The sequence below is a fragment of the Neomonachus schauinslandi genome, chromosome 1 (genome assembly GCF_002201575.2).
Source record: "Neomonachus schauinslandi chromosome 1, ASM220157v2, whole genome shotgun sequence".
Classification (NCBI taxonomy): domain Eukaryota; kingdom Metazoa; phylum Chordata; class Mammalia; order Carnivora; family Phocidae; genus Neomonachus; species Neomonachus schauinslandi.
Window position 1 is genome coordinate 142,295 of NC_058403.1, and position 13,477 is coordinate 155,771.

Genomic DNA, 13,477 nt, shown 5'->3' on the forward strand with positions numbered 1-13,477 from the left:
AAGCGAGGTCATGACCCGACAGGCTCAGGGTGTAAGAACGCACCACCCCTTTCACCGACATGATGCCTCTGCATACGGATGACACTTCACCAAGACTCAGCTCGAAGCTGCGGAAGGGCCAGCTGTGTCTTACTCACGGCTTTCGGCTGCGCATAATGTGCACAAAAGAGGCTGATAATCCCAGTTCCACAGCCAACGTCCAGAATCACTTTATCTTTCAGGGATTCTTTATTCTGCAGGATAACGTTGTGGTATTTAGTGGTTCGTGGCTGGTCTGCCAACATTTCCAAGTGAAGTTTCTAGAGGAAATACACATTAGGAATCATTGCTTGTAATCTGAGCTGTGCTGAGCTCTGGTTTAAAAAGGAAGATCAGAGACTGAGCTAACCCCCTTGATCCCACCATACCACGCCTAAAAATATGAGCAACAAAGACAAAAAGACACAAAAATCGAAAGACCTAAATATGCCAGTAGATAAAAATACAACAGTGAAGGAATGAAATGGAAGCTTCTGGAATCCTTCCAGTTCAGTGTGATGCTGCCTACAGCTTCTCCCTGAACCTCCCCAACAGCCAGATGAGCAGAGAGGCAGGGGTGGACCACTCGGGAGGTGGTGCAGACATTGCCCTCCTGACCACTGTTCCCACCTGAGACAGGAGCAACCACCAAATTCCCCATCAGGTACAACTTGGCCAAGTATCCACCAAGAGAGAATGTGGACAAGCCACCAGGAGAGATGCTAGAGGAGGCACATAGACCCCACATGAAACTATAGCTCTGGAGGGACGTGACAACCCCGATGACCCTCAGGGGGTGAGCTCAAGGCCCCCAGCCATGTCCAGAGGGAGGAAAACACATGAAACCCAAGATAACATAACACCCCATGGGAATCACGCTACTCCCCAGAGAAACAGAGAAAGGCTCCTCCAAATGGTTCCTGAAACCACGGGTGGCAGTCAGAGCCCAGAAGGGCTGAACCCAGAGCTCCGTCCCCCACGCCCCATGCCTCGGGTCTCAAGCTGCACACAGCGCAGCTGCGAGGAAGCCACTGAAGCTACCCAGACCAGGTCAGCACAGACAGGAAGCCTGCACAGGGCCTTCATGAGCCCACCGTGGCTCCGCACAGAGACACTGAGCACTGAGAAACAAAGAGACTGAGGGTCAGAGTGGACACAGTCAGGACTCAGCCATCCCGCCTGGAGTAGTCCACCTAAATAGAAAGTCAGAACTAGGATGCTAAGGTGTACCGTGCTGACGTCAGGGGAAGAAAGTTGGGTGGTGGCATTATCATCACCCAAAATACACTTCAGATCAAAGAATATTCCCCACAACAAAGAGGGTGAGGTCACAGTGACACCAGAATCACTTCAGCTAAAGGACATAATTCTAAATAGTTTTGAACCTAGTAACAAAGCTTCAAAATATACAAAGCAAAAAGCAACAGAAATGCAACAAGAAATAGACAAATTCACAATTATGGTCAGAGACTCCCAACATCCTTCTCTCAGTAACTGATAGAGAAGTAGAAAAAAAATCAGTAAGAACATAGACTTGAACAATACTATCAAAACCAATTTAATCTGATATTTATAGAACACTGAACCCAACCAATTTTAATAATAATACACAAAAACCATCTAGGAATAGATTTAACAAGAAAGCTACAGCACCCTATATGGTCAAAAACAAGGCTGAAGAAATGGGCACAGTCAGTGTGATGTTACCATCATGTCACTTCTCCCTAAATTAATGGGAGACTTTCCACGCAATACCAATTAAAATGCCAGCCAATTTGGCATGGGGAAGGGTGAATAACAAATGATAATAAAATTAGCTTCAAAAAATTAAACAGACCAGCATAGCCATCAAAGTACTAAAAAGTGTGAGGACTGCTAGAGGCCCAGCTCTCCCAGATGTTTAAAAGCTTCAATAATGAAAAGCATCTGGAATGACAGAAAAAATGAACAGATCAATGAAACAAACAGAGATTACAGAACTAGACCATAGAAATTTAACATATGATAAACGTGCATTTCATGTAATCAGGAAAAGGAGGCTCACTGAATAACTGATGCTGGAACAGCTGGGTATTTGTGGGGAAATTAAGTTGTAATTTTACCTTATTCTTTACAACTAGTAAACTCCAGACTGATTTAAATATTTCATTGTTAAAAATGGGGTCACAAAAGTACTAAAATAAAATGTGGACATTTATAATCTTGGAGGGAAGAAGGTCTTCGAAGTAGGACACAAAACCCAGAAGTCACAAAGACAAAAAGGACAAATTAGACCACAGAAAGGTAAAAAGTTCCATGGGAAAAAAGAGAGGTGAGTGGTTAGTGTAATACGTACCGTAAGTATGGGCTAACTTGCTTATTTAACATATAAACTGACAGAAATAAAAAGAAAAATGAGCAAATTATATGAAAGTTTACCCAAAAAAGAAGAAATAGAAAAGGCCAACAAAATATAGAAGATGACCAATCTGACTTTAAAAAATGGAAACCGAGATCAAGAGATGCCATATTTCACCTTTAAGATGAGAAATCTTCTTTGGCTTTGGAGATGTGAGGCTGTGAAACGAGCATTCACCTACCCTGGTGGCGTACAGTCAGCCAATCTTTCTGCAGACTGGCAGAACTGGCAAGACCCACCAAAGTAAAAGAAATACATACACACGCCCTACAAATTTATCCAACAGAAAGTCTAGCAGAAGTTTAAAGATTCCTGTAAGAGGGAATCCATTACAGCGCGGCTTGTCATGGGGCAACACGGCAAAGCCGTTAAATAAGCAAATCACCAATAGGGTCCTTTTGAAATCAACAAAATACTCTTTCTTAATAGTTTGAAAGCTCTAATCATGAACATACATCAGGGGCTTTTCATTTATTGTAACATGTTTAACTGTGAAACAGGACTTACCCACCTAAAAAGCGCTTACAATCTGTCAATACAGTTACATAGCAAACACTCATGCAACCACACCAGAACACTCGCCAGCACCCCAAACCTTCCCACCCCAGCCTCACGGCCACGAAAGCCGGGAAAGAAAATCTCCCTTAAAATGGACAGGGGGTGCCCTGGGGGTGGGCAGGCTCAGCACTAGCCCTCCACCATGGCAAACTCCAAAGGAAGAAGCCTACTTTACCAACCCAGCAGGAGGAAGACTTTCTCCAGGCCTAGCAATAGCCCAGCCGAGGAGAAGCCTCCGTCACCCTCCAAAGGCCCTCCGTTCCACACAGGTCTGCCCACTGCCTGCCTTCTCTATAAAGAGCCTCCTCGCCTTGGGTCTCCAGACTGGCCTGTGGTGCCCCACAGGGCGCTTGTCCTCGGTTGCAGTTCCTCTGCTCTTCCTGAATAAACCCATTTTGCTGGTATGACAGTTATTTAATTTTTAAGGTTGACACCATCACAGACCCCCTGGTAACAGGAACCACCATCCTGATTCTCGGAGGAACCAGCTCCCTGATCACTTACCTTCATAAACATCTTTTAACACTGCTTTTTTTTTTTTTTAAAGATTTTATTTATTTATTTGAGAGAGAGAGAGAGAGTGAGAGAGAGCGCGCAAGAGGGGGTAGGGTTAGAGGGAGAAGCAGACTCCCTACCGAGCAGGGAGCCCGATGTGGGACTCGATCCCGGGACTCCGGGATCATGACCTGAGCCAAAGGCAGTCGCTTAACCAACTGAGCCACCCAGGCGCCCTAACACTGCTTTTTAACTTGATATAACTGAATCAAAAGTTATTCTTTGATGTCTTGCTTCTTTCACTCAACGTTATGTCTGCAATGTTTATTCTGCACGCATCTGTTTTTATCTAGCTTTAAAATACAAACAGGGGCTGTCTGGTCCATAAGGTTATAGGTCTTCATCCAAATTGGGAAAAAAAACCAAAAAACTAATAAGCTAGTTATTTAGAGGTATTATTTTTGACTTGTGTAACGTTTTTGTATTTAAAATAAAATGTTACTATTTTTTAAATGCTGAGAAAAGTTCATAATCCCATTGCTCAGATAACATCTCTAAACCACCACGCGCCAATCCAGCCCACCACCTGCCTTTGTAGGACCCGCAAGCTAAGAATGGCTTTTACAGTTTTTAATCGTTTTTTTTAAAAATCAGAACATGCCATGCTCATTTATTTATGGTTTTATGGCTGCTCTTGCACTACAATGGCAGAGATGAGTAGCCACATGGCCTGTTGAGCCAAAGAAAAAGTCTGCAAACCCTGCTCTGAACCATGAAGAGCAGCAGCCCAGCTGAAGCTAACTTTAAACCAGAGACAGGGAACCACCACCTCAGTGGTTGCAGCAGTACCAGGGTTCCATAGCTGCCGAAGTACTCTTCATCCTGCCACGTGTCTTCAGGGTCACACTCCTCCAGGTGCTTCCCAAGGTGGTTTGCAGGGATGTACCCACAGCAGCCTGCACGCTCGCCCCACCACCAATCAGCAGTTGTCTGTCTCAGGATGAGAATTTTTTCTCCTCTCAAAAAGCTGAGCTGGAAAAAAACATACATAGAAGTCAAAATTCAAGAAAAACCTGTAGTTGGTATTTCAATTGTGGCTCAGTGATAAATCCATCATTGGGGCCCAAATCACAGCTATTTCAAAAAGGACTCAATGGGTAATTATACAAACTCACCATTTCTGAAAATGATACCAAGACTTAGAGACTTTTGTGGAACAACTACATGAAAGAAAAGCACAGCTTAACTGATATTTTTTAAAGGAAAGAGTAAACATGTTTGAATGGCTTAAGGCAGAATTTCTCTACAGCCTCTTCACTGTAACTCAGTTATGTGATAGCTGATTCATTTACTGGAGCAGAAAAAGCTACATTCAAGTCGATGTTTTTTTCAAGATTTATTTGAGAGAGAGAGTGTGAGTGGGAGGGAAGGGCAGAGGGGAGAGGGAGAGAGAACCTCCAGCAGACTCCCCGCTGAGCACCGACCACAGAGCCCGATGCGGGACTTGATCTCACAACCCTGAGATCATGACCTGAGCTGAAATCGAGGCGGATGCTTAACCATCTGAGCCACCCAGACGCCCCTCAAGTCAATACTTTTATTTTATAGCCTTATTTTTCATTAACTAGACTAGGTTCTAAATCATGGTTTCCTAAAAGAAACTGGAGCAGGTGCTTCCTTCCCTCCTTCCTTACCCACGTATCTTTCACCTCAGGCTTGGCATCGGAGTTTGTTAGGCTGGGAAGAGAAGGGTCCCTCGCAGGTCTCATTTGGCTCTAAACATCTGAATACTTCTTTACTTAACTTTGGTATGACTTCTTTAAAATTTATATCTAATTCTGTCATTCAGCATGGCATTTAGCTGAATCCATAAAACATGGACCCAAGGCCCATGGCCCCTGCATGTGAGCAAGTGCTTAGGGTTACCTGCGTCTGGTCAGTGGCAGAATAGTCTGCAATGGCCACAAACTCTTCTGGGTGCATACCCTCCTGGAGATGCTCCTGGTCACCACACTCCACATGATCTTCTCCCTCCTGCTCAAAGCCAAGCAAAGAACAGGGGATGACTATGGGGCTTCTCTCTCTTTCTGTCCATCCTAATAACCAAAGGCTACAGGTTATTAGGATGGTTTCAAATGAAGATTCATGTGACCAGGTTTAATCATACAATTTGGATCATCTTCACTAGGAGGATCAGGGATCTCACCCTCACTCCACCTTTACTGTTTGTCTCTAGTACAAAATTATTTGCATCCTAAGAAGATCATCAAATAAGAAAAGAGGCACTGTTAGTGTCTACTTGGTGACTGACCCTGATCACCAGCAACTCCTTCTGAAAGTTGTGACCGGCCCCAAGAGAAAGAAGACCTGTTTCTGGGCCTCACGCTCTCGGGACCTCATCAGACCCAAGGACAGAGCTGGGCAGGCTTCTGGAAGATGCCAGTGACTGGGCACGACCCTCACAGCCTGACCTGGACCACACTGCTGCTCACACAGGCTACTCAGGAGCCGGAAGGGGAGCCCGAGCCCACACACTGCCCAGTCTACACTTTCTATCCGAACAGGCTTGTCTGGAAGGTGTCCACTGGAGGTGGCAGAACCTCCAAGCACATGTTCCAGTTCAATGAAGCAACCCCGTCCCAACATATACATTTTTAACAAAGTTTCCTAAATTTAAACATAATTCATGTTCTTTGGAAAATGTGTGAGGCACGTGTACACAGAGGAAAATTAAAACCATCTGTAATCTCGCCCACTGGTCAGAAATAATGATGGTTAACACGTTAACATTTATATTTTTTCAGGCTTTATTTTTTTTTTTAAGATTTTATTTATTTGTCAGAGCAAGAGAGCACAAGCAGGGGGAGTGGCAGACAGAGGGAGAAGCAGACTCCCTGCTAAGCAAGGAGCCAGATGTGGGGCTCGATCCCAGGACCCTGACCTAAGCAGAAGGCAGATGCTTCACTGACTGAGCCACCCAGGTGTCCCTCTGGTTTATTTTTAAGATTTATTTATTTTGAGAGAGAGAAAAAGCACTCATGTGTGAGAGGAGGGGCAGAGAGAGAATTTCAAGCAGACTCCCTGCGGAGCACGGAGCCCAACGTGGGGCTCGATTTCACAACCCTGAGATCATGACCTGAGCCGAAACCAAGAGTTGGATGCTCAACTGACTGAGCCACCAAGGCGCCCCCAGGCTTCTTTTAAAGTGTACATATAGCATGTGCATCAGGGTGTTTACTGGGATCATGAAATTCTGCCTTGTGTTATGTTTCCCACTTATTAAATTCTTTTTTTTATTAAGTTCAATTAGCCAACATAGAGTACATCATTAGTTTTTGATGTAGTGTTCAATGATTCATTAGTTGTGTATAACACCCACTTATTAAATTCTGACCATTTTTCCTCTTTATTAAATTACTTTTTTTTTTTAAAGATTTTATTTATTTATTTGAGAGAGAGAATGAGAGAGAGAGAGCACACGAGAGGGGGGAGGGTCAGAGGGAGAAGCAGGCTCCTTGCCGAGCAGGGAGCCCGATGCGGGACTCGATCCAGGGACTCCAGGATCATGACCTGAGCCGAAGGCAGTCGCTTAACCAACTGAGCCACCCAGGCGCCCTATTAAATTACTTCTAAATACTATATTGCTAACATCTGATAGTATCCCATTCTATGAATCATAACTTATTTATCCAATCTCCTAGTTTTGTACCCTTAAACTGTTTCCAGTCTATACAATTACAAATTATGTTAAGACGAACTTTCTTAAACATATGTCATTTTGTCTATCCATGACAATTTTCTTAGGATAAATTCCTGAATGGGAAAATGGCAGATTAAGATGCTGTGTACTTTTATAACTTTTAATGTCATCACCAAATGCCCTCCAGAAAGATGGTTCCTCAGACCTACATGCGAATAATGGAATGATTTTCCCACACCCTGATCAGCAGTGGGCATGCCTCATCACTCAAACCTCTGCCACTCTGGGCAGAAACACTGTCTTTGTTAGTTCCATTTGTCTTTAATTACTGGTGAGGGCAGACATGTTTTTCAAGTATTGGTCATCTTTTTTGTTAGTTGCCTATTTGTGTCCTTTGCACATTTTCCTACTAGAGTAACATGATTAGTTTTATGCAGTTATCATTTTCTTTTTAGCTTGCCCTCCATCCCGTCCCTGCTCCAGCCACATCATCACCCTCTCACCACCGTCCCTAGTCCTCACCTGGCGTACGCCTCTCCCGCCTTCTCCATGTTCAAGTCACATACATGCACACACACACTCACACACATGCACAGTTGTTCTTCTGATATAGTGTTTGGTGAAGGATGTCACAAACCCTTCTTTTTATATTGCTTTTTTTACTCACATAATACCTTGTGAAAAACTCCCCAATTCTTAGAACTCTAACTTATAATTTTCAATGACTGTGTAATATTCCACAGTAGGAATTCTTCCTGATTCTTCAGTCATTCTTGATTAATGGACTTTCTCTTGGTGTCCAGTTTTCTACCACAATGCGGCCACAACATTTATACACATTTATCCTTATGTAATGACATTTTATTTCTATGAGATAGATCACCAGGGCTGAAAAATAAGCATGGTTTTCATTCACACATTTGCCAGATTCTTTCCATAAAGGGTGTAGCACTCCACGCTTCACCAGCAAAGCTGAGAGTACCCTCTGATGAATACTCACCAGCAACAGGCATTCTGATGGTCTTTAATTTTTGCCAGAGTGATAAGGTGTAGAGACACCAGAAAAAGTAAATATGTGGGGAAACAAGACTATTTCTTATACTCTATAAGAAAGACTTTTAATAGTATAAGGAGATAATAATAATTTATTGTGGGGTTTATGACATATATAGAAGTAAAATATGATACATCAATAGCCCAAATAGCACAAAAATGGGGGCTAGTAAATGGAACTAATTTGGAGGAGTCTTACATTGTGAAGTGGTCAAAAAAAAAAAAAAAGACTGGGATAGGTTAAAGATGCATATCACAATTTCTTGGTAACTGCTAAAATATTAGTAAAAGATGATACAGGTGAAAAGCCAACAGAGGAGATAATGTGGAATTATAAATAATATTTCATTAATCCAAAAGGAGGCAAGACTGGAGAAAGGTACCAAGAAGAAATAGAAAACAAACAGCAAGATGTTCAACTCAACCATATTAGTCACTATGTTAAATGTTAATGGACTAAATACTCCAATTAAAGAGCAGAAATTACCTGACAGTAAAAAAAAAATGACACACCTACAGGCTCTTTACAAGAAAAACATTTTAAATATAAGGTCTTATAATCAAAATATAGGCGTATGTGTACCATGCAAGCTGGTACAGCTATGTTAATATAAGACAAAATAGATGCAAGGCAAGAAATATTACCAGGTAAAAAGAGATTTCATAAAAATAAAAGTCAATTAGTCTAGAAAGTAAAAAGTATCCTAAATGTATGTGCCAAATAACAGATTCAAAATACATGAAGCAAAAAGTGACAGATTCAAAAGGAAATTTAAAAAAAAAAGACAAATCCACAATCATAGTAGAAATTTCTTTGAACATTTATTTATTTTAGAGACAGAGAGAGCAGGTGTCTGGGCAATTGCGGGGAGGGGCAGAGGGAGAGAATCCCAAGCAGACTCCCTGCTGAACACCGAGCCCGACAGGGGGCTCAATCCCATGACCCTGAGATCATGACCGGAGCCAAAACCAAGAGCCAGGACACTTAAACTGACTGAGCGACCCAGGCACACCCATAGTGGAAATTTTTGAAGCTCATCTCTCTCAATAATTACATAACAAATGGGCAATAAGTCAGAAAGAACATAAATATTTGAACAATACTAATAACCCATTTGACCTTAATGACATTTATAGAAAACCACCAACCACAGAAAACATATTCTTTTGGGTGCATGTGGGACATTCACCAAAATAGCCCACCTGACTAGGCCACAAAGCAGGCCTGAATAAATTTCCAAACACTGAAATTTTACAGAGTATATTTTCTGACCAAACATAATCAAACCAAAATTAAATAACAAAAAGATGAATAAAAATTCCTAAATGTCCAGAAATAGGCAGCACACTTCTGAAAAGCCCAGAAATTTTCTAATTTCCATTGTGACATATTATAAAGTATTTTAACTGATCAACAATGAAAATATAATGTATTTAAGTGTGTGAGGCACAGCAAACTGATAATCACAGGAAAAGTTATGGCTTTAAAAACATGTATTAGAGAAGAAAGGTTTAAGGCAGTGATGCAAACTTCCATCACAAGATGCTATAAAAAGAGAAAATTAAACCCAGAGAATAAAAGAAATAAAGATCAAAGCAGAAATCAATAAAATAGAAAGCAGATGAACAAAGAGAAAGTCAACAAAGACAAAACCAGTTCTTTGAAAAGATAAAACTGATAAAACCCCTTAAAAGACAGATCAAGAGGAAAGGAGAAATAAAACACAAACTGTAACAAGGATCTCTTCTGTAATGATGGACACAATTAACAGGATAAACACAAATATTACTGAAATACTACCATGACTAACTCACAAGTAATTGAGAAAAGTAAAATAACAAGATACCACTTCTAACTTATCAGACTGAGCAAATTTTAAGAGTCTGATGTTCTCCTACCCTACAATCCAGCAACTGCACTACTGGGTATTTACCCCAAAGATACACACGTAGGGATCCGAAGGGGTACATGCACCCCAGTGTTTATAGCAGCAATGTCCACAATAGCCAAACTATGGAAAGAGCCCAGATGTCTGCCGACACATGAATGGATAAAGAAGATGTGGTTCATATATACAATGGAATACATATACAGTGGAATATTACCATCAAAAAAGAATAAAATCTTACCATTTGCAACAAAGCGGATGGAACTAGAGGGTATTATGCTAAGTGTAATAAGTCAATCAGAGAAAGACAAATACCATATTCTACTCATATGTGGAATTTAAGAAACAAAACAGGAACATAGGGGAAGGGAAGGAAGAGTAAAATAAAATAAAAACAGAGAGACAAACCATAAGAGACTCTTTTTTTTTTTTTTTAAGATTTTATTTATTTATTTGAGAGAGAGAATGACATAGAGATAGCATGAGAGGGGGGAGGGTCAGAGGGAGAAGCAGACTCCCTGCCGAGCAGGGAGCCTGACGTGGGACTCGATCCTGGGACTCCAGGATCATGACCGGAGCCGAAGGCAGTCGCTTAACCAACTGAGCCACCCAGGCGCCCCCATAAGAGACTCTTAACCCTAGGGAACAAACTGAGGGTTGCTGGAGGGGTGGGGGGTGGGGGGGTGAGGCAACTGGGTGACGGGCATTAAGGAGGGCACGTGATGGAATGAGCACTGGGTGTTGTATGCATGTGATGAACCACTGAACTCTACCTCTGAAACCAACAGGACAGTATATGTTAACTAAACTGAATTTACATGCTTAGGAAAAAAAGAATCTGATGCTCTCAAGTGTCAGCAAGCACTCTGTGGGCTACTGGCAGACCCATAAACTGGAGAACAATTGCCCATTACCTAGTAAAACTGACACTGCGCCACCCTTCCACACTGCAATGCCATTACTAGGCATACGCCCTGGAGCACATTTGCTCAAGGAGATGGTAGGAGAATATTCACTGCAGCACTGTTTGAAAGAGAGAAAAACTGGAAACAACACTAAGTGTCCAACAAAAGGGAAATAAATAAAAGGTGGTGTCCACCTACTGTACAGTAGTAAGACTGCAACAGACCTGCACACAAATATGACGTTCACACAAGGAGCACACTGCAGAAGCGTCCTGCAGGACTGAACTAGTTCTACACACACATCAAGGGCAAAGCCCCTGAAGCAACACTCAGAAAAGGCAAGTTGCAGATGACACAGAATATGACGCCACTTAGACAAATTCTAAAAAGTACACAAAACAGTATCATATACTGTTCAAAGATGCCTATATTAGGTATAAAAGCATAAAAAATGGTGCAGAAGCACAAAGATCAATTCATAATTCACAGCAGTATTTGCCTGCAGAAACAGAGGAAGAAGAATGGGGCTGGGGTTAGGGAGCAAACCACCTATGGTTTCCTTCAGAATATGTACACCTATGTATACACATACACATTCTAAAGCAAATACTACAAAATGTTAACAAGTTGTCACTTCTCTGTGGTATGGACTTGATGTTTACAATATTATTCTGTAAATCTGCCAATATTTTTTTTTAAGATATCTTTTTTTTTTTAAATTTTTTTTAAAGATTTTATTTATTTATTTGCGAGAGAGAGAATGAGAGACAGAGAGCATGAGAGGGAGGAGGGTCAGAGGGAGAAGCAGACTCCCTGCCGAGCAGGGAGCCTGATGCGGGACTCGATCCCGGGACTCCAGGATCATGACCTGAGCCGAAGGCAGTCGCTTAACCAACTGAGCCACCCAGGCGCCCTCTTTTTTTTTTTTTTTTAAAGATTTTATTTATTTATTTGAGAGAGAGAATGAGATAGAGAGAGAGAGCATGAGATGGGGGAGGCCAGAGGGAGAAGCAGACTCCCTGCCGAGCAGGGAGCCCGATGCGGGACTCGATCCTGAGCCTCCAGGATCATGACCTGAGCCGAAGGCAGTCGCTTAACCAACTGAGCCACCCAGGCGCCCCATAAATCTGCCAATATTTTTTAAATTTCTCAAAAGAACAGGGCATCCACAGAATTTAAAAGTTTTATGATTAATTTTAAGAAACAGATTAGTGAAATGACCCAATTATGAATCAAATTCCTATGTATAAAAACTCAAATGAAATTACAACAACCATTGGAAGGACAGAGAAAAAAAGAAATGTTAACATTGACATCACAGATATGAAAATGTTTGATTTTTTAAAAAACATTATTTGTTAGAGTATTCATCTGGTTTTTAATTTTATATCATCAACATTCCTTGAAATTTAGGGTCTTTTTTTTTTTTTTTTTTAATAGCTTGAATGAAACTAGATGTGTGTGTCCCAGGCAGAAAAAAAGTATGAATAAGGCAATCATTTCTAATGTGTCCAGCCTGGGACTTTATTAAACAACTAAAACAGTGTACGTGCTTCAGCAGTTCAGTACCAAAGGTAGAGTCAACGCGGGTATTTACAACCCAATTCAGAACGTCAGAAGCCTTACAAACACTGCATTTCTTCCATCTACGCGGCCCACGGCTGGTGGCGGAGCCATGCTCTCTGCAATGTCTGTGGTCCTTACATACACGTTCTTACACACCAGAGCTGAAATTACCTGCAGTTCACCTCGGGGGCAGTCACCTGATGTTGCCATGGTTCTCTTAGGATCTGCCGCATCGCTGCCACTTTTAATACTTCATTTTCCCCTCCATTTCTACTTTTAAAAAGAGACAGTGAGAAAATACTTTGTTACATTCGCTTCACTTCTAAGGTCCTGGTAAAGATCCTAGAGTAAAGATCCTATGCCAAATGGAAGTAAAACGGGTGTTTAAAGAACGAAATAGAAATCAAATTTATAAATACAATTCTTTACAGAAACAATGGAAAGCATTTAAAATTTATGACTTCTAATAGTATGTTTTCTTCACTAGTCTGCAAAGGTGTTGATCTTATTTACTGAATGAACACTGACTCTGTTAGATTACTGGGTTGATTTAAAACAACAAATCAATGTCAAATCTTTTCTTAGAACCCTGATAGCTCCAACTGATTCACTCCAACTGAAATTCCCTGCTGTGAAAATAAAGGAAACCTCATTTGAAATGGAGTCAGGAGGCCAGCAGGGGGAGCGCTCACCCCCACACACCGCTTACAGACCCAACAGGAGAAAGCTCATTTTACCACCATAGCAGGAGGACAGTCTCCTACCCAGGCAATAGCCCAGCCAACGGGAGACCTTCACAGCCCGGCCAGAGAGACTGTCACAGCGTCACAACCCGGCCAATGGGAGCCTGTCACAGCGTCACAGCCCAGCCAATGGGAGCCTGTCACAGCGTCAC

General features: G+C 41.8%; 1 protein-coding gene across 4 annotated transcripts in view; it reads right to left on the reverse strand.

Annotated features, from left to right (window-relative positions):
- Nucleotides 1-13,477, reverse strand: part of PRMT2 (protein arginine methyltransferase 2) — a 29,162-nt gene that overhangs the window by 14,184 nt on the left and 1,501 nt on the right. For 3 of the 4 annotated variants that reach the window (XM_021679208.1, XM_021679209.2, XM_021679211.2), the window contains exons 2-5: nucleotides 12,754-12,852; nucleotides 5,396-5,503; nucleotides 4,319-4,501; nucleotides 138-299 (exon numbers count right to left, since the gene is read on the reverse strand). In XM_021679208.1, the coding sequence (XP_021534883.1) occupies nucleotides 138-299; nucleotides 4,319-4,501; nucleotides 5,396-5,503; nucleotides 12,754-12,792 (492 nt within the window). In that variant the 5' untranslated portion in view covers nucleotides 12,793-12,852. The remainder of the gene's footprint in view (nucleotides 1-137; nucleotides 300-4,318; nucleotides 4,502-5,395; nucleotides 5,504-12,753; nucleotides 12,853-13,477) is intronic. The other variant, XM_021679210.1, reaches the window with a different exon arrangement.